Source organism: Mesoplodon bidens, assembly GCF_964165515.1.
Source record: "Mesoplodon bidens genome assembly, chromosome: 3".
NCBI lineage: Eukaryota > Metazoa > Chordata > Mammalia > Artiodactyla > Ziphiidae > Mesoplodon > Mesoplodon bidens.
Window position 1 is genome coordinate 65,152,668 of NC_138178.1, and position 21,274 is coordinate 65,173,941.

The 21,274-nt window shown below is 52.6% G+C and overlaps 1 protein-coding gene across 2 annotated transcripts in view; it reads right to left on the reverse strand.

Annotated features, from left to right (window-relative positions):
• Positions 1-20,087, reverse strand: part of PSTPIP1 (proline-serine-threonine phosphatase interacting protein 1) — a 42,299-nt gene extending 22,212 nt beyond the window's left edge. The window contains exon 1 of one of the 2 annotated variants that reach the window (XM_081228067.1): positions 19,653-20,087. In XM_081228067.1, coding sequence (XP_081084193.1) covers positions 19,653-19,685 — 33 coding nt within the window. In that variant the 5' untranslated portion in view covers positions 19,686-20,087. The remainder of the gene's footprint in view (positions 1-19,652) is intronic. The other variant, XM_081228068.1, reaches the window with a different exon arrangement.
• Positions 20,088-21,274: the final 1,187 nt, after the last annotated feature.

Here is a 21,274-nt window from a genome sequence, read left to right on the forward strand (position 1 = left end):
CCCAGGTTCAGCTGCCCACTGGGTGACAAGCAGTGGGCCTGGGCCTTGGCTGACTACTCAGAACCCCAGCAGGAGGAAGTCAACCCCCAACCCCTGCAGGCCTGTCCACCGCAATGTCCAGGCTGGTGTGCACCAGGCTTCCATTTCTGTAGCTTTCATGGGCCACTTGCCTACTAACCAGGCAGCAGACCACAGCTTCCTGCCCCTCAGCCTCTGTCCTCACTCCGAACCCCCAGGACTAAAGCCTGTGGCAGCCAGGGAGGAAAATGGATCTGCCCTCCCCCACAAGCGGATCACTCTGAGCTGGACACCAGTATGCAGGGCCAAATTCCATAGACCACCAGAACTGGGAAGCATCTTGTCCAGTGCCCCTCAGTCCTTGGGGAAACTGAGGCCCAGAGAAGGGAAGGACCTGCCTGAGGTCCTACAGGCGGAGGCAGGACAAGGATTTGGACTTGCAGGGCACCTGCTGTTACTCCCCGATGCCTCTGGGAGGGGGGCCTGAGCAGGGAGACGCTGACCAAGCCCAGCCCTGCAGCGGACACTCTGCTCTTCCCTCCCAGCCCCATGCACAGCTCCCACTCCCCAGGGAAACCCCACTGTCCTTACTGAGACCCCCAGAGTGGAAAGAGAAGCAAAAGCAAACCTACATTGGCCATTCTGGAGGAGGTGGCAGGCAGAGGGGTCCTGCAGGCTGGGTCCTCAGGAGCTCAAGTCCCCGAAGCACTCCGGGCTTGAGAGTTTGGTCCAGCCCCTGCTCAGAGCGCACTGGTGCCAGCAGGGGCTTTGGCCAAGTGAGCCACCATCACAAGTGACTAGACTGTTCCAAGGAAGTGCCTGACTCCCTGGGGCCTGCTCCCTGCCAGCCTGTACCCCTCCTCCACCCCACCACTGCCTCTTCCTCCAGGGCTTCTGACTCATGGCTCAGAGCTGGGCACAGCCAGGCTCAGGAAGCTGCTGAGGAAATGAACTAACCAATCATTCAATCAGTTAATCAATCAGTCCTGCAGGCTTAATGTCTAAGGCCCAGCACCAGAGTCACCTCCTCCAGGGGGCCCATCCTGGCCCTTCCTCCCTGCACCTACTCAGCTCCACCCTCTAGGTGTCCAGGGCTCCCTTTCAGGGCCCTTGTTGACAGGCTCAGGCTGCCATTTCCACAGTGCAGAAGCTACCAGAAGGCAGGGCCTCCCATCTCCTTCTGTCTACCTGCAGCCTCTGTCACCTGAGACCTGCCTGTGGCCTTGCCCTCTGTGAAATTGCTACTTATTGAGCCCACTTACCACACACCATACCAAGAATATCACAGCTGTTTTCTTATTGAAAACACCACACACCCAGGGAGGTAAGGACGGTGATGAGGAGGAAAAGAGGGGAAGTGACTGCCCAAGGTCCCTCAGCTGGTAAAGATCAGAATCTGGGATGTGAACCCAGGTCAGCTTGTCCCCAGACTCACATACCGACATCAGTCATTCAATAGACAGTCCAGCAACTCTTTTACATTTTGAAACATCAAAAAATGATTAAAGGGGCTTCCCTGGTGGCGCAGTGGTTGAGAGTCCGCCTGCCGATGCAGGGGACACAGGTTTGTGCCCCGGTCCGGGAGGATCCCACGGTACCGCGGAGCGGCTGGGCCCGTGAGCCATGGCCGCTGAGCCTGTGCATCCAGAGCCTGTGCTCCGCAACGGGAGAGGCCACAACAGTGAGAGGCCCGCGAGCCACACACACACAAAAAAAAAGATTAAAAAAAAAACTTTTGAAAATGATTTCCCAAATTCTCTCTGCCTCAAACCAAAGCTGTGTTTCGGTCTGTCATTCAGTTACCATGGATTCACAGAGGCCAGCTCTGTGCCCAGGCTGGGTCAGAGGAACGCTGCCCTGGAGAAGGGCCGTGCTGGCTCTGCAGATGAGCTGCTGAGAGCCGGCAAGCAGCCGGAGGCCCCGCCCTCACCATGTGGCGCTAGGGCAATCCACCCCAGGGGAGGGCGCCAGATGGCAGGCAGGTGCGGTGCCCTCTTTTGGGAGACCTCCCTCAAGCCAGATGTGGGACCCCAGACCTTGCCACCCTCACTGTGTGACCATTCTGGGCCTCCCTTTCCCCACAGAGGGGTCAGATCGGGGCTGCAGGAGGAGGTGCTCAGGACAAGTCTGGCAGGAGGAAGCATAGTCCCACCTCAGCCTGAAGGCAGCGTGCGGGAGGCCTGGGTGCCGGGTTGTGCTCAGGGACGGCCCACCTGCTCCCTTCTCTGGGTGGCTCTGGCTGTGAGCCACGGTCCAGGCCCACCAGCCGGCCCTGGCCCTGCCATGCCCCCACTGGGTGGGTAGAGAGCTAGCCTTTGTACACACTGCCACTTCCTCCTTTTTACACCCATACAATTCTTGGTGGCTGCATGGGCTAGGCCACAAAGACCAGGGTGCCAAGCAAGCCACTTCCCTTCTCAGGATCTGGTTTCCTCATGGAGGAAGTGAGGGCAGAGGCCAACCTCTCCTGGCCCTGACAGCCCACCCTCTAGGGCACAGCCCTATCAGGGCAGATTGGCCGCCCAGTCAGGGAGGGGACCCGGGCCTGGCCTGAGAAATTGGACAGAGTTCAGCAGACCAGATACGGGTTCACACCCCACCCTGTGGTCCTGGTCATTCTCAGCCTCTACTTCCCTCCTTGTGAAAAGAAGCCTAATTGTTCCCACAGCCTAGGTTTGATCTGAGAAGCCAGTGAAATAATGTACACAGGTGAGAATAGTAAAAGCAAGGTCAGAGTTTGCCCTGAGCCGGGATTACCCCCATTTTACAGATGAGAAAAATGGAACCCAGAAAGGTTACCTAATCTGCTCAGGGGCCCTGAAGGGCACAGCAGGGATTTGAACCCAGCTCTCCCAGACCAGATCTTGGCTCATTCCCTCACCTCTCTGCAAAGCCCCAGGCTCAGTGGCTGTTCAGCAAGTGGTAGCTCCCCATATGCCCTACCTCGTCCCTGCCTGCCTCTCACCCCCCCACCCCAAACCCACCCACCAGGCAGAACCCAGATGCGCCAGGCTGGAAAAAACAAGTTATCTCCCTACCACACACCCTCCCCCACCAGAGGGTCCATTTAAAAGGCTGCAGAAGCCTTTTCAAATGTTCCCTTACGTGGAATTCCAGAATATAAAGTCCCTCAGAGGACAGCTAAACCTCTAACCTTAGAGGGAGAGGCCTGGGTTTTGGTAGCAGGTCTGATCTGCCAGGAAGAAGCTGGGTAGTCTTAGTAAAGTCCCTTGCCCTCTCTGGGGCCTCCTGACTGTGAAACAGGTTTAGGGAGAGGAAGTGACCTTTAACTGCCCTTCCAGCAGGGAGGCTGTGGTCTGTCTGCTGGCTTTTGGAAGCCAGGGCAACCATGGCAACCATGGCTGCATCTTACCTAGAGAAGTCTGAAGTCCAGGGTGGGCTGGAGCTGCCTGAGGGGAGTGGGGCCTGGGGAGGGAGCAGTTGGGAACTGGCACCATGTGTTTCCTGGGAACCAAGTGGAGGCCGGGAAGGTGGCTGGGAAGAGCTGCCGGTAGTAAGCCTCTGCCAGTGAGAAATGCCTGACAGCGAGGGAAGAGTCCCCGAAAGAAGCTGCGTGGAGTGGACGGTGGGGAGCAGCTGGGAGGGGTCAGACGTGGACAGCTGCAGGGGATGGAGCGGTATACGCCAGGTCACCAAAGAACCCGCCGAGGCAGCCAGGAGAGGAAGAGCTGACCTGTGTGTGTTTGCTACCCGCCGCACCAGCTACAGCAGCACCAGGAAAATAAGGGGTGAAGTACCCCTTTAGAGCTTCCAAGCCCGCGCCCCACACCATCTGTGAAGACACAGAAGCAGCAGGCAGTGGAGGTGGCAGAACACGGCGAGTGCAGAGACGGACCCGTTCTCTGTCCCTGGCATTGGCTTCCAATCACGGGCCAAGTGGGGAGACTGGGAAGCTTTCAAGTGAACAAGAGTGAGATTTTGATACGTGGTGAAACTGGAGGGAGTTAGACCTGAAAAGGACTAGAAACGCTCTAACACGTGCCCAGGGTAGAGGAAGGGAGAGCTACCAGTGGCTTTGGAAGGTGGAAGGAAAAACATTAAGTTTCCTGCTTGCACCCTAACCAAGTTCAGAAACCATTCTGTAAAATGCTAGCCAAGCTTGTCAAAAACCCTTCTAATAACTGACGTGCTCTTGGGTTGCTAGGTGCGCTCTCTCTCTCTCTCTGTCTCTGTCTCTCTCTCTATATATATATATATATTTTTTGACTGCACTGCATGGCATGCAGAACTTCCCCGACTGAACCTGCGCCCCCTGCAGTGGAAGCGTGGAATCTTAACCACTGGACCACCGGGGTAGCCCTATATATTTTTTCTAACATTTTTCTTTCTTTCTTTCTTCCTTTTTTTAAAATCACCTTTTACTAGTGAAGAGGAGACAGAACAGGGAGACTGGACTTACTCCCTTCATCTCAGGAAACCCCAGAAGCCAAGGACTGCGATTTTGAACATGGTTACAGGCCACATGGTGCCCAGGCTGCTTTGCCCTCTCCCTTCACCGCAGTTTAACAGTTTTCTGCGGCCAAGGTGCCTACCGTGGCTGGTTTATTAACAACTAGTCCACTGTTGCTTGTCTGCTGTGGGCTGAGAAACCAAACCACTGGGATTGTCAGCACACCTGAGGTAGTGAGCACTGAACTCTGGAGAAGGCAGCCCCCTGAAGGCAGAACGTGGGTCTGTTTGCCTACTGGGCCCTGGTGCCCAGGTCTGCACAGCAACACTCAGCTGATACACTGGACAAAGGCTGAGGAAGCGTCTTAGGGAGGCCCTCGAGCTGACGTGGCTTTATGACAGCTCCTGAGCTGCCCCATAGAGAGCACCGGACCATTTGTTTGTAATTCAATGACTCGTTATCCAGCACCTTTAAACAAGCCAGACAGACTTGTCCCCTCTACTTTGTACAATGTATTGTTATGCTTGTTGTACAGATAAGGAAACTGAGGCTCAGAGAGGATAAGTCAATGAGCAGCAGCCGGGCTTTTTCCACTGCCTCACAGCTGTACCCCACATCTCCACCATTATTGACTGCTAAACTGAGGGAAAGCAAAAGACCAGACACCCACATATGGCTTGGATGGATGGATGGATGGATGGACCAGAGACTTCAGTGAGCAAGCCAGTTGCTTACCCAGAGCACCCCAGGAGGAGGGCTGGGTAAAGAGAAGTTCTCTAGTCTCAGCCCTTGAGGAGCCATTGGGGAATGTGGTCATTTGCAGAGCTTTGTGGGGCCATCAGGAGCAGAGGGCGTATCTGTGGCTGGTACCCTCAGAGAGACCAACTCCAGATCAGTACAAAGAAGGGCTTTCCGAGAGTCCGAGTGGCCCCAAATGTGCAACACAGGTGAGCCGCTCTGATGGATGGGGAATGCCCCATCGCCGGGGTCTATAATCAGGTTAGGAATTCCGCAGAGAGGACTCGAGCCTCAGGTGATGTGCTGAACTAGGTGTTCTGGGTCTAGGTGTCCCCTGACTCAAAGACTGGAGGGGTCCATTCATAAGCAGACAAATGTGGGGTGACTTACAGCTTTTCTAAGATGGTCCAGGATAGGTGTCAAAGGGAGAGAGCCAAGAAAGCTTACTTTTAAGGAACAAAAGCACATTGAGTGTGGTTAGATGAGCTACTCTGGGTTCAGCTGGGCTGACAGGGGCTTAGGATTAGAAATGAGTTTCCAGAGGGCTCTAGCTCTCCACTGAGCCCCAGTCTGAGGCCTCCCCTGGGCCTTAGAGGGCCCCTTACTCAAGCAGCCCTGCTGGATGGGCCCCTGAGACATCCTGGGCCCCAGGATTTGGGGAATCTGGAGGCCGGGGACTGATGGTTACCTGCAGCTTTCAGGGGGCCCTGTTGGAGCCCTGTGAATGTTCAGGAGCTCTCAGGAATCCCACGGAGCCGGGTGTGGGGGCCAGGGGAGCAACACAAGCAACAGAAGGGACCAACTGTGCATACCTAGGGCCTCTTATCTCAGTAATACCGACCCGGGGATAATGCAAGGATGAGAAAGGTTATGTAACTTGTCCAGGCTCAAACAGCAATTGTGTGGGCATGCATGGCTTCCAACTTTGTTCTTTTAAATAGGCCTCTTGGGCTTCCCTGGTGGCGCAGTGGTTGAGAATCTGCCTGCCAATGCAGGGCACACGGGTTCGAGCCCTGGTCTGGGAGGATCTCACATGCCGTGGAGCAACTGGGCCCGTGGGCCACAACTACTGAGCCTGCACATCTGGAGCCTGTGCTCCGCAACAAGAGAGGCCGTGACAGTGAGAGGCCCGCGCACCGTGATGAAGAGTGGCCTCCGCTCGCCGCAGCTGGAGAAAGCCCTCGCACAGAAACGAAGACCCAACACAGCCAAAAAAAAATAATAATAAAAATAAATAAATAAATAGGCCTCTTCCAGCGTCAAGCAGGAAGGGGCTCCTCTACTGCACTGCCCTCCCCCCTTCTGTGATGTACTTCTCACTTCCCCTCTGCTCTTAAAAGCCCAGCTCGATCCCCCACTTCTCCCTCCTGCTTTATGAAACCAAAACGTGTAGAAGTTAGCACAAGAGGTGGGGCAGGGAGTGAACACGAGTTGGGGCAGAGGCCTGGAGTTGGGGATGAGCCCCTCGGGTTTAGGAGACCGGAAACTTGATGCTCAGAGCTGTGAGCGGCTACAAGCCCAGCAGGAAGCAGCAGTGAGGGGTCTGAGGGGCTGGAGCAGGTGTCTGAAGAGGTAGCCTGAGGCCAGCTGAGGCGGAGCCCTGAGCCAGGCAGACCAAGTGGGGGGACCCTCCCTGGAGGTAACGAGGATCCAGGGCCAGGTTCCAAGTTCAGGGGAAGGGAACAGGATGGGTGGGATGTGGATGGGTAGAGGCCAGTGTTCTCCACGCCTCTAATTCCCAGAGAAGCCTGCAATGTCAGGACTGTGCCCTTACTGCCCCATGTCACAGATGAGCAACGGAGGCTCAGCAAGGTGAGTGACTTGCCCAGGTCACACAGCTCCTCTGTAGTGCCCCCCCAACAAGCTGATTAGGCGGGGGGCTTGTAGGATCCAGCAGTGGCCAGGGCTGAGGGCAGGTAGGGAAGGTGGTTGGAGGGAAGAAGGGAACTGAGCCACTCAACGCTGGGCCCCGGAGGAAACTCTGACCCGTCAGGAAGGACAGGCACCGACCATCCCCTGCACGTGGCCAGCTGCACAGGGCTCCTTGCTGCATGGCCTCCAGCTTGTAAGTGACCGGCCAGGGACCGGGGACTGGCGTCTGTGGCAATTATCACCCCTCCCACACCTCCTACACCTGCCAGAGGATGGCCCACAGGGAACACCTTGACAAGAGAAAGTCCATGTAGGGGGTGTGGGAAGATCGCAGGCACTGCCTCCTAGTCCTGGCCAGTCCCATGCACACAGACAGTGTGACCTTGAGCAAGTTACTTAATCTCCTGTGCACAGATTCCCTCCTCTGTAAAATGAGTGTGAACACACTGTCCACTTTCCCTGGGGCTCTGAGGACTAAATGATATAATATATGTAGGAGCCCAACAAAGGGCACCCTGATACTTAAGGGGCTCCTGGAAAATGGTGGCCATGGTGATTAGTACATATCAAGTAAAAGTAAACCAAGAAAGGAAATAAAAAAGGAGAGTTGGGTTTGAATCCTAGCTGGTTGGAATCCAATCGACTGCTTGCTTCTGATCTCTCAGCCTTAATTTTTTCACCCATATAGTGGAACGCACACTGGACTCCAAGCCCTCACTGGGCTGATGTGGGGTGTCTTGCTTGGTAGCTGTGAATTGCTTCAGGGTGAGGACTGGCGGCCTCCTCTGGGCTTGAGACTTGCTCAAGAGACAGAGGTGGGCTCCTGAGGCTGCAGGGGATCCCCACTCCTCACACCTTTCCCCAAAGGCAGGAATAGACACCCACAGCCCCTGGATTAGGTCTCTCAGCCTCCTCTGCTGGCCTTGGTAGGTTCTGGGCCTCAGAGCTGACCCTGGGCTCTGGCTGCAATGCCTTCCAAGCCCAAGGGCTTCCTGGGCTCCTGTACCTGCCGAGGGTCTATACGCGGTGCTTCTTGCCCTAGGCCATTAACATTCATTTCACCACGTCTATCTTTTAACCACAGTAATGGATTTAATACAGACAAGGAGCCAGAGGCTGAGAGAGTGGAGGGACTCACCAGGGCCACACCGTGAATGCAGTGGAATCCAAGCAGGGCATCGGGTTCTAAAGGCAGTGTGAGAGACAAAGACGGCACCTTCCAAGCAAGGGTTCTGTGTTGGAGACTGGGAAGTTGCTTCACCCTGCCCAACACAGCCAGTGTGCATCCGGCATAGAGCAGCACTGTGGGAAAATACATCTCTAAGTGGAGCAAGATGCCACCTCCAGGGTTCTGGGGCACTGGGGCTGCCTGAGGGAAGCCTGTGCTCTCTGGAACCATTCACTGCTTACCTTTCCCACCCAGCCCCTCACTTGCACCCGTACGTTGGACTCAAACCAAGACCTTTGGACCCTGGAGTGCAAACTCCTCCCTTCAATGAATCTGCAGTCCCTCTAAGGTTGGGGGTTATCTGAGGACTAAAATAAAATTCCAACAGCCTCATGGGAGCTCCCGCCCTGACCCAAGACCTAGTCTCAGCCGCTGGTCTTCCCCTGGCCCTGGAATTAGCCACACTGTTCCTTTGGTTCCAGTGTCAATTTCCATCCTCTTCTGGGTCAGACTGAGAACAACTGCAGACACCAACACAGCACCTACTACGGTGCTGCTCTACGCCGTGCAGACCCTCACAGCCCAAGCTGTTAGTATTCACGACAGCTCCAGAGACACTGATCCAGACTTCTGTGTTGATCCCCTGCCTACCACCTCAACCCTGCTTGCATGGACTGACCCCAGCTGACCTCCTGGACCTTCCTACCACCTGCAGTCTGGGGTCCCCAGGCCTGGGAGAGTGGGCTCAGAGCTGGTCCAAATGAAGGGAAAACATTCAAGAGGTGACAAAGAAGAGGACCCCTTCTGCTTCAGTGGCTGCCATCTAGGCAGTTGGGGGTCAGAAGTCCTGATTTTCAAAGACCCCTCAGGTCTAGGCAGGCCCAGGCCAGGGTGGACATCAATTCCCTCAGGGCCGTCTCATGATCCACTGAAGAAGTTGGTGACCCCAGCCTATGGGACAATCCTCCTTGAAGAGTGAGAGCTGGTGGGGTCTCAAGGAAGCTCAGAAGTCATGGGCCTTCTCAGGGGGCCAGAGGTAGGGCGACTGTAAGGAGGAGCCCACCATCCCCAGGGGATTCTCTCTAAGGACGGTGTCTCTCCAAGTATGTCCAGGTTTGGGAGAGTTATAGGGGGTTTGTCATAGACTGGTGGCCAGTCCAGGTCGGCAACCTCAGGAAGGCTCAAACCTCAGTTTTCTCACCCATAAAAACATCTCTAGTGTGGAGAAAAAGGAACTCTCCTACACTGTTGGTGGGAATATAAATTGGTGCAGCCACTATGGAAAACAGTATGGAGGTTCCTTAAAAAACTAAAAACAGAACTACCATACAACCCAGCAATCCCACTTTTGGGCATATATTCGGAGAAAACCGTAATTCAAAAAGAACACGCACCCCAGTGTTCATAGCAGCACTGTTTACAATAGTCAGGACATGGAAACAACCTGAATGTCCATCGACAGATGAATGGATAAAGAAGGTATGGTACATATATATAATGGAATACTACTCAGCCATAAAAAAGAATGAAATACTGCCATTTGCAGCAACATGGATGGACCTAGAGATTATCATACTAAGTGAAGTAAGCCAGACAGAGAAAGACAAATATCATATGATATCGCTTATATGTGGAATCTAAAAAAAAAAAAGATACAAATGAACTTATTTATTAAACAGAAATAGATCTGCAGACATAGAAAACAAACTTATGGTTACCAAAGGGGAAAAGGGGGGAAGGGATAAATTAGGAGTTTGGGATTATCAGATAGATATACACTACTATATATAAAATAGATAACCAACAAGGACCCACTGTATAGCGCAGGGAACTACACTCAACATTTTGTATAACCTATAATGGAAAAGAATCTGAAAAAGAATATATCAATATATGATATGTATAACTGAATCACTTTGCTGTATACCTGAAACTAATACAACATTGTAAATCAACTATATTTTAAATAATTAAAAATAAAATAATTAAAAATTAAAAAAATAAAAACACCTCAACTCAAGACCTCAATAGTTGATAATTTTGAAAAAAAAAAAAAAGAACAAAGTTGGAAGACTCACAATTCCTGATTTCAAAACTTACTACAGTAATTAATATACTGTGGTACTGCCATAAGGACAGACATACAGACCAATGGAATGGAACAGAGAACCAGAAATAAGCACTCACATATATGGTCAACTGATTTTCAACAAGGATGGCAAGATCATTCAATGTGGAAAAGACAGTCTTTTCAACAAATGGTTCTGGAGAAACTGGATATGCACATGCAGAAGAATGGAATTGGACTCCTAACACCATATACAAAAACTAACTCTTAAAACTGAACAACAAAAAGATAAACAACCCAATTCAAAAGTAGGCAAAGGACTTGAATAAACATTTCTCTAAAGAAGATATACAGATGGCCAATAAATATAAAAAAATATGCTCAACATCATTGGTCATTAGGGAAATACAAATCAAAACACCAATAAGGGACTTCCTTGGCAGTCCAGTGGTTAAAGCTCAGAGCTTCCACTGCAAGGGACACGGTTCAATCCCTGGTAGGGGAACTAAGATCCGGCATGCAGCGTGGCATGGCCATATAAATAAATAAATGTTTAAAAAATAAAATAAAGAGGCAAGGTTAAAAAAAACCACCAAAACACAAAAGAGATACCACTTCATACCTACTAGAATGGCTATGATTGGGGGAAAAAACACACAGAAAATAACAAGTGTTGGTGAAGATGTGGAGAAACAGAACCCTTGTGCATTGTTTTGTTTTTTGGGGTTTTTTTGTCTGTTTGTTTGAAACCTTCGTGCATTGCTGATGGGAATGTAAATGGAGCAGCTGCTGGGGAAAATAATTTAGCAGTTACTCAACATGTTAAACATAGGATTACCATATGATCCAGCAATTCCACTCCTAAGTATATACCCAAAAGGATTGAAAGCAGGGATTCAAACCAGTATTAGTACACCTGTGTTCATAGTGGCATTATTCACAATATTCAAAATGAGGGAACAACCCAAGTGCCTGATAACAGATAAATGGATAAACAAAATGAGGTATATACATACAATGGAATATTATTCAGCCATAAAAAGGAATGAAATTCTGACACATGCTAAAACATGGATGAACCTTAAAGACATTATGCTAAATGAAATAGGACAAATATTGTCTGATTCTACTTATGTGGGGTCCCTAGCATGGCAAATTCATAGAGACAGAAAGCAGAGTAAGAGGTGAGAAGAGGGATATAGGGAGTAATTATTTAAGGGGTACAGAATTTCTGTTTGAAACTTGAAAAAGTTCTGGAAATAGATTGTGGTGATGGTTGTACAACATTGTGAATGTACTGATGCCACTTAATCGCACACTTAAAAATGGTTAAAATGGTAAATTTTATGTTACGTATACTGACCACAAAACAAGTAATTGTATAAGGTTATAAGGTTAAAAAAAAAAAACAACCCTCTACCCTCTACTCATTCACAAGTGAGTCAGGTGAGGTCACGTAAATGGTAAAAGCCAGATATATGCTCATTGTCAGCAACAGCGATGCATCTGAAACACCACAGTTATCTACACCAATGGTTCTCAGCCTTGGCTGCACTTTGGAAACTGGAGGACTTTGAAAAACACTGCTTCTCCACCCCGAAAATTGCATGCAATTGACCTGTGGCAGTGCCTGGGCATTGGGATTTTTGATCCCTGTCACATTTCTGATCTTATCTCCAACTACTCTCTACCTCTATCACTCTGCCCCAGCCACACAGGCCTCCTTGTCCCTTGAACAGGTCAAGCATTCTCCTGACTCAGCCCATCACCCCCTTTTCCTCTCCAGTATAGCTCAGCTTCCGCTTTTCCATTTCTGCAGTTGGGAAGCCCTGATCCCATCTGGCGGCCCCATCCCCACCCAGGCTTCTAGTCTCTGGAGCACCAGCAGACACTTCCTGTTGCCCAATAGTGGGTGGCCTGTCAACACCAGCAGAAGGGGATGTCACTCACCCGCCTCCTCTGTCACCCATTGCTCAGCGTACCAGGTCTCGGCAGACCACCACACACTCTCACTGACGCCAAGGGCTTTCTGAACTGGCCTGGGAAGGTAGCAGCCAGGCCTAGCCCAGCAGCCGCAAAGTCCAACGGGATGGCATCCCCAGGCCCACATCCCCTCTATAAACCTCAGTCTTCTCTCTAAAGCAGGAATAAGAATACCAACCTCATGGGGCTATTGCGTCTTGTCACCTGAAGCCATAGGAATGACTCTCTAATGGTGGAATTTAATATGCAATGGTGAACAGAGTTGGGGAGGCATCCTGAGACTGGGAGGATCCACACATGAGGCTCACCCTGTAGGTGCCTATCCAATTATAAGTGGGGATCCCTTGGGATCTGTTACTGGTCTGCTAACTCCTGACGCTGAGCAGAAGAATGTGGTCCCCTGAGCCTCTCCATCTTCAAAGCCTTTATCTTAGGTGAGAATCACTCTGACATCCTACAGATGAGGTAACTGAAGTTCAGAAAGGGGAAAGGATTCTCCAGGTTCCCTTCAGCGAGTGAGGGTGGAAGCTTCAAAGAGGCCTATTCCCCTTCTGAGACTGGAAGACAGGGAGTGACTGAGCCCATGAGGGAGGGACCTTCCGGAGCTAGCCCAGCAGGGAGCCCTAGCATGGGCAGCCCCCAGGGCACAGGGTACCACTCTCTCTAGCTGGAAGTGAGGCAGTTTCAGTTTCCACAACAAGTTCCCTCCATCGTGTGGTTTGCAGCGTCAGCCAGGCTCTAGGCGAGGTGGGCGGGCATCCTACCCACAGCCTGCAGCCTCCAAGTCTCTTTGCGTGAGTGGAAAATCCGTCCCTGGAGAGGGTGCAAAAAGGAAGAAAGCATCTTTGCCTTCACTCAAGGTTGGTCAAGACCTTTCACAAGCCGGCAAGGGCCTTCCCTTCCTTCCAGTCACCCTGCGCAGTCCTCTGGGCCAGAAAACCGTCTTGCAAACCCACTGTGCCCTCTCCCCCTTCCACACCTTGGCCTGCGCCATTCCTTCCACCTGGAGCATGCTTTGCCCTCCTGCCACCTCCCAAATCCTCACCAACCCTTCCAAACCCAAGCAAGGACCTCCCTCTCCATCCCAGGGGCTGGCAACCCCGGCTGGGGGGAGGTGCCAGGAGCAGCCAGGAAAAGTCCATGAGTTCCTGGGAATTGGACCAAAAAGAGGGTCTTGAGAAGCAGATCTTGTTTTCCACCAATAATAAAATCAAAGGTGTGGGTTATGTTCTTGGCCCAGGACACCGCCTCCAGGAAATCCTACAGGAGAGCATCTGCAGGCATCGCAACAGCAGGGCAAACACAACCACAAACCTCTGCAGTCACCTATCGCCATTAGACAGCCAACCGTGTCCTGTGGAGTGGGCACTGAGGAACCAAGTTCTCAGGTCCCAGGGGGCACACACACCACAGAGTGTGCACAGAGTACGTGGAAGAGTTCATGCTATCGAGCTACAAGTGTCGCCTAAAAACACCACCTTGGGGCTTCCCTGATGGCGCAGTGGTTGAGAATCTGCCTGCCAATGCAGGGGAGAAGGGTTCGAGCCCTGGTCTGGGAAGGTCCCACATGCCGCAGAGCAACTGGGCCCATGAGCCACAACTACTGAGCCTGCGTGTCTGGAGCCTGTGCTCCGCAAAAAGAGAGGCCGCGACAGTGAGAGGCCCGCGCACCGCGATGAAGAGTGGCCCCCGCTTGCCACAATTAGAGAAAGCCCTCGCACAGAAACAAAGACCCAACACAGCCAAAAATAAATAAATAAATTAATTAAAACAAAAAACCAAAAAAACCCTACCATCTTGGCCTTGAAAACAGGAATTGCTTAGTTGTGCTTTTAAATATTTTCCTTTTAATGAAATACATAATCTGTGATCACTTGCAGAAAATTATGGAGAGAAAAATCACATTACTTCCAAAACCATGGAAACCAGTGTTTACGTATAGGGAACCGCCCTTATATCCAACAGGAGTTATAATTGAACCAAGAACTGGTCAATCTCCTTGGAGTCAGGGGAAGAACGGGATGGGGTCCGACAGAGCTAGGTGGGTGCCCCTGCTCTGTCCTGGACATATGACCATGAACTAGGCCCTTGACCTGCCCATGCCTCCGTTCTGCAGGCAGGAGGACATTGGCAAGTCCTTCCCTGCAGGGTGGGTTTGGGGACACACATGGAATGACTGTCACAGTGCCTGGTGCCTAATAGGCACTGAACAAACAGGCACTGTTGCCGCTCCTCTGGGGATGATTTAAGTAGCTGGGACTCAGAGAAAAAAATCTTCACAGAATAGGAAATAAACATTCTCTTTTTCATTTTTAGTTGTGTAATTTAATTTTTCAATAGGTAATACATTTGCATGGTTCAAAAGTTAAAAACTATAAAAAGATACATAGTGACAACGCTCACTGCCACCCAGCCCTATAACCCATCAATCTCTTTTCTCTGACTGCCCCCAAGGTCATCACTTTAATTAGTTCTCTGTGTGTCTTTCCAGAGACTCTCATTGTTAATACAAGCCTGTGCGGACATAAATGCTTATTTCCCCCACCTTTCACAACAGGTCGCATGCAAGACACACCGCTTGGCTCTATGCTTTTTACACAGAACACCATGCCTTGAAGAGCTTTGCAACCAGCACAGAAAGAGAGTCCATCCTCATCCCTTCTGACAGCCATGGCCAGGGAGACATTGGGAAGGCAGTAGGTGGTGGCAAAGGAAGGACAGCCAGGGGCCTCCCTCTCCCACCTCCTGCCTCTACAATCCCCTGTTTCTCAGGAGGACCCCCCTCCTCTGCCCTCCTTGAGGGCAAGACAGTCTCATTCATCTGATTGGACATGGGGGTGAGGATCGGAGGCCCAGCTTAGACTACCTGGTAATGAACCCTTCTCAACAACTTGGAGAATCCTTTCCCCTCTCTGAAGCCACTAGCCCCCTCAGCCTTCAAGGCCACAGGGCCCTGCCCTGCTGAAAGTCCACCCACAAAGCCTAAGTGGGCTTAGGTTCCCAGCAGAGCCCTGCCAAGCGGAGTCCTCCCAGCCCCTTCCAGGTCCCTCTGGTCCCTCTTTCCTGGATGAAAATTCTCCCGCCCAGCCAGAGGACTATGAGGGGTCCCAAAGTGACTGCTAGTGCCAAATGCTAGAGAACTGGGCCCACTCTCTCACCCAGGAATGCCTCCTCTTCTGGGAAGCTACCCAAAGACATAGTCCTCAAGTGCAAAACCTTGATACACAAAGATCTACCCAGTACATCACTGTCCAGAATACTAAATAATTGGCAGTAACCTAAATGTCCAACAATAGGGGATTGGATAAATAAATCACAGCATGTCCACCAAATCCACAAGCTGGAGGACCATGCAGTCATTAACAATGGTGTTTTGAAGATGAGGAAATCATACCCAGGCCCACACACATTCAAAACAGAATTATGTTGAAAAGAGGGTCGTCCCCACCTCAGTCTCCTCCTCAGTGGGGAACCTCAGAGTCTCAGAACTGGGAAGAAGAAGAGGCAACAGTAGCTGATCAGACACACGGGGCCTGAGTCCCCCCTCCCCAGCCTCACCCGGTGCATCCTGGGTGAGTCATTCCCCCACCCAAGGATGTGGTACCTCCTTCTGTCCTCTGCTGGGGAGCTCAACTCCTCCCACCTTGGCACAGAGGTTTCCAGGTGAAGCTGGAGCCCAGCCTCAAAGGGGAGAGATGTGACCTCAAGTCAGAGGGAAAAGTTCAGGCCTGTTCTCTCTGTCCCCATTGATGGTTCCTGCCCAAAGCTGGGGCGGCAGGGAGGGAAGGGCGGGGAGTGAGAGGTAGTATATGCGGCCCTTACTTTTCCTTTTAACAACCCCAAGTGGGACAGGATGTGGATCTTAATAAAACCTGGTCCAGACCTAGATTTTCCCTCTTGAAGCAATATCCAGTGACTTCTTTGCAAAGGCGGTTGGACATACAGGTCTGGGAGGCAATGAGGGGGTAGGAGGGGAAAGTGCAGCTCGGAGCACCCCTCTGGGTATGCCCCGTGCCTGGCCGTGTTATCAGAGAAGCTCAGTCTCCAGCACTGGATTCTGGCCTCCTTGAGGGCAAGACAGTCTCATTCATCTGATTGGACGTGGGGGTGAGGATCGGAGGCCCAGCTTAGACTACCTGGTAGTGAACCCTTCTCAACAAACATTTGCAGAATGTAACTGAAGTAAAATGAAGGAGAAGATAGGTTCAGGAAGGCATTAAGACCGTGGATGCATTTACTGTTCATTCACTTATTCTATAAACATTGACTGAACACATACCCCACTCGCCAGCCCTATACTGAGGAGGCAGACAGGTGTTTCTTGCAATACAGTTTGGCAAGGAAAGCTGTGTGTACTGGGGAAGGGGGGTGGTATCCCCGCATTCTGGGGGCTTCTGTGCCGCTCGTTGCTGAGTCAGGTTATAGGAGGTCTAAGTCCCCCTCAGCTCGAGCACCTGGTATTCTCATCCTCAACCTTGTCTCACCGACAGCCCCTGCTCTGAGGCTCAGCCACAAACTTCCTGCAAAGCCGTGATGTTCTCTATCACTGTGCGTGTATAACAGGCATCAAATTATCCCTTCCCTCCCCCTGTGGCTAGGCCCGCCCCTGCCTCACTCCCACAGCGGCCTGTCTGAACGTTCTGCTGAAGATAAACGCAGGCTATAAATAAATACTGTGTGGCCACACTGGCAAAATTGCAAATATCGGCCTACTGAGGGACAGGGCTGGTCTGTTCCCATGCTGAATGTTCCCACTACTTCTGAAACACTATGTCTGCTTTTTATCATTTTTTTGTCTCCTCTTGCTATCAGGCTACCAGCTATCTGTGAAACCGTCTCTAACAGTTCAGGCCCACCAGTATTTAACCAAATGTAGATCCTTACTATTTGCTGTATCTATAGTTTAAAAGACCACACGACCAAGCTTGTTATAATTGTGGGTAAAATCAGAGTTCATGGGCCCTAACTGCTATAAGGGCATCTCGTATGAGTAAAGCATATAAGCTTCAATGCAAGCTCTTAGCTCCTCAGAAAACACTTCTTTTTCCCTCCTCACAACGGAGCTGGTGCGCCTTGGACTGGGGTGGGGGAGAGCCAGGGGGAGGGGCAGGTGGGCCCCTGTCCCTAACACCCCCATGGCAGTTAGATCATTAAGTCTTTTCCATTTTACAGATTTGTCTGTAAATTGGGCTTTAAAAGACTTCTATGGACCTCATCTGATCTTACTTCTCTGGGAGGTGTGAAGGACAGTTTTTCTCCCTCCTCCGCCAACGTGGCCCAAAGATCCAGTGATGGGCCCCGTTGCTAGAAGAGCCATGAAGCACCTGGGTGAGAGCCCAGACACTGGGGCCAACCTGTCCGGTTTCATCCCAGCGACATAACCTTGGGCAAATGACTTAGGCTCTCTGTGCCTCAGCCTCCTCTTGCGAATAATAGGGATAATAATAGCATCTACCTCCTTGGTTTAAATGGGTGAATAGATACATAGTCCTGAGAACGGGCGGCTGGCACATCTTTAACGCTCAATAACTGTTAGCTGTCCTTGTGGGCTGGGCGGGGCTGAGCACGGCGCTGAGCGCCCAGTAGAATTCAGAGCCCTGGGGGCAGTGGTGTTGCCACCGACCTTCTGGGGCATCTGCCCAGGCTCAGTGTGAGAGGCTCCCACTGGCCACTTCTCCCGTTCCGCTCCAGCCCTCCCTAGGGAAGCTGCACCCTCACCCCAGGCCCAGGGAGCCAGCAGTGGCGGAGAGGGGGCACCTGTAGGCGGTGACGCCCGCAGCAGCTCAGAGGTGGGGAGAGCACAGAGCGTGGGCAGGAAACTGCTCAGGAAGCTGCCACAGGTGGGTTGCTGCCACCATGCCCTGCTCTCCCTCATGTACCATCCCCTGCTGCCCAGATCCTGCCTTAGGGCTATTCCTTGGCCCAGCTCTGTCCTAGGGAAGGTGGACCCAGGGGCTCTGGGCTGGGACAGATGTCCTGGAGCTAAAATATAGTCAAGGTGTCCTGGCCTGCCTTGGGCTACTAAGCACCTGGATTTTCAGGCCCTGTCCTTTCCCCAGACTTTGCACTCCAAGTCAGAGCAGTGATATAGTGACTCACTGTCCGGCCTGTCACCCCACCCCTGCAGCCCCTCGCACGGGCCCCATTTGCCAGCCTGGTGCTTGGAATGGGCCGAGCCAGTTCTGCCTCCCTTGGCTTCTCTGGGCCGGTCCCAGCCCCTCTTTGTAGAGATGGGTAAACGGAGGCCCAGAGAGGCATCCCTCTGCCCACTGTGCGATCAGTGCCAGCGGGAAGCAGGCCACTCACACGCTGGCCACGGGCCCCAAGCAGAGCGTGGCCTGGAAGGCAAGGAAGACCTGGCTCGTTAGCTTTCGTCCTCCTGGCCAGAGGCCCCAGGAAAGAGCCCAGGGAGGCCAGGCTGTCGACTGAGGCTGAGCGAAGTGAGCAAAGAGCCAGGTGTCCTCTGCAGGGCTGGAGGGGATCCCTCAGGCCAGCCACATTCCCCAGCGCTAACCAGAGAGGTCTCAGGTTTTTCCTGTGAGCCACTGGGAACAGCCAGAGCAGAGGGGGAGTTTGAGAGACAGCTGGAAAAAAGCTGAAGTGATCTGGGGTCCAAACTGGGCTTGCAGGCTGTGTGGCCTGGGCCAAGCATTTCACCCCCACGAGCCAGCTGGGTGCTGGAATTTCACAAGGAAGAGGCTTGATTTACATGTGCACTGGATTTAAGAAAGCCAGCGAGGAACTGCCCAGCCCTGTTGCCTCCTCAAAGGACCCCTGAGGTCTGCAAGGAAGAGGGGTTGGGTGAGGGGAAGAGAATTCCCATTTGGCGCTCCAGCAAGGTGCGGGGGAGTTTGTTACATCACCTTGTTTTAACCCTCCCATCCAGTTGGTACGTTTATTATCTCTCTCTACTATATAGATGAGGGAAAATGGAACTCAGAGAGGTTAAATGACTTGTCCAGCCTCTAAATAGCAGAGCCAAGATCCAAAGTCAAGTTTTTCTGGTCCCCAAACCTGACCCCCTCCCTCTTTCGCCTCACAAGACATCCTCGAGCTCCCACCCATATATCAGATACTCCTAAAAAGTTCCTGCTGTAGGGAGAGGGTCACTCAGGGGAAAAAACAGCCCTGGGAGCACAGAGACTATCCCCCACTCACTGTGTTGAAGTTTGCAGAGAAATCAGTACCCCAGACTGAGGATCCCCTTCCTCTTCTGACTCAGAAGCAGCCCAAGTCACCTCCACGATGATAAAGACCAAAAACCAACCACTATTTTTATGAGAAATCCCCCTCTTGGAGCCGTATCCCCACCCACCGCCCCGGGGAAACTTCGGCCGGGCTGGCCTCCCCGGGGCCCACACCACTGGCTCAAACCCGCAGCCGTCTTCACTCACCCAAAAGGCATCTTTGAACTGAAGCTGGGGCATCTTCCTCAGCCGACTGCCACGGCAAAGCTCCCTCTCCTGCCACAGACAAGGCTGAACGAGGGCCAGGAGGCAGGCGCACCGTCCCCGTCCTGGCAGGGCTGGCCCAGGGCCCCCCTTCCAGGCCGGCGCCGTCTGCAGTGCCTCAGAAGGCAGCTGTAAGCCAGAGACTGCTGGAGGGAGGAAAAGGGCTCAACCTGTTTTGTTTCGGGCTAGAATCAGCAGCAAAATGAGGAAGGGCTGGTGCCCAGTGATGGGAGGGCGGGTCCCAATGTCCGGCCCAGCCCCTCACCAGCCCCGTGGAGACGGAGGACACAGCCCAGGCTGCAGGACTGAGAGCAGGGATGCCAGCCCCGGGCTGTGGGGAGGCAGGGGCCAGTGGGAGACGCAGCCCGGGGCCTGTGCAGGTAGGTTTGTGCAACCTCCCCCAGGGCAGGCTCCAGGGCCGTCGCCCCACAGGAAGTGGAGCCTCTGTGCTCCCCTGTGCAGCCCCGCCTGCCATCTGCCACCCGACTACTTGCCTCCGCTTGCCTCCTTCCGATGCCCTAGCTGGGCCATTCTCAGAGGCCATAAACTTAGGGAGCCTGAGGCCCACTGAAGCTGTGGGCAAGGAGGAGGGCAGGAACCCAGGTGCTGTCACTTACCACCCCAAGCCTCACCCCAGACCAGGTCCAGAGACGCTAGACTCTCCACCCTTCACCAGCAAACCATTTCGGGGAGGGAGGGGCTCACCCAAGCCTAGAACATCATCAAACCCTGGGTGAACGTTGCCCCAATCCACATCCTGCCCTCAAGGAGCTCACAGTCTGGGCGCAGACAGAGCTGTGTGCTGGGGGGAGCCATGAAAGCACAGAAATGGGGTGAGCAGGTAACTAGCCAAGGGATAACAGCCTATGGATACTGTCTTCCCTCCAAGTCCCCAGGTTAGACACTCTCTGGGGCAGGAAGCCTCCCTCTGAAGATGGAGTCTTCAGGCTGGAAGAATGTGGTTGGACCGAGAGAGACAGGATTACAAAGGCATAAATGTGGGAGTTTGAAAAGCCAGGTTGAGGCCCCAGTTTCTGTTCTGTCTGGGCCTTACCCTTCAGAGGGACCTTAATCCACCCTCCAACTCTCTGAGCCTCAGTTTCCCCATCTGTCACCCCCAGTCTTTGGAAAAGACACAAAGTAATGTTGAGAACATTACTGGAGTTTCTGGTTTTGATGGGGCAGGTGCTAGGGGCTCTGTCTGGTATCAACTTGGGAAGAGCCCTGGGCTGGAGCTCCAGACACCGCCCTGGTGAGCCAGGGCCTGCCCACTCAGCAGAAGACATCAGCAGGGGGGCCGGAGCCCAGGGTTGGTTGGCAAGAAGGGATGAATCAGGCTCATCCACAAATCACCACCCTTGGCGATGCCTCCCTTACCATTGACTGGTGGTGATTAGACGGATGAGAGCTGCTGCAGGAGAGAGCTAAGAGCCCAAGTGCCAGTTATGCAAGCCCAGGGTTAGAGATGGGGCACGCCCACACTTCTGCAATAACCACCCAAGAGAGAACACGTCAGGGAGAGCTGCAGAGTGGTGGGGCTACCGTGGTAGCCCCCTACTTCCAGA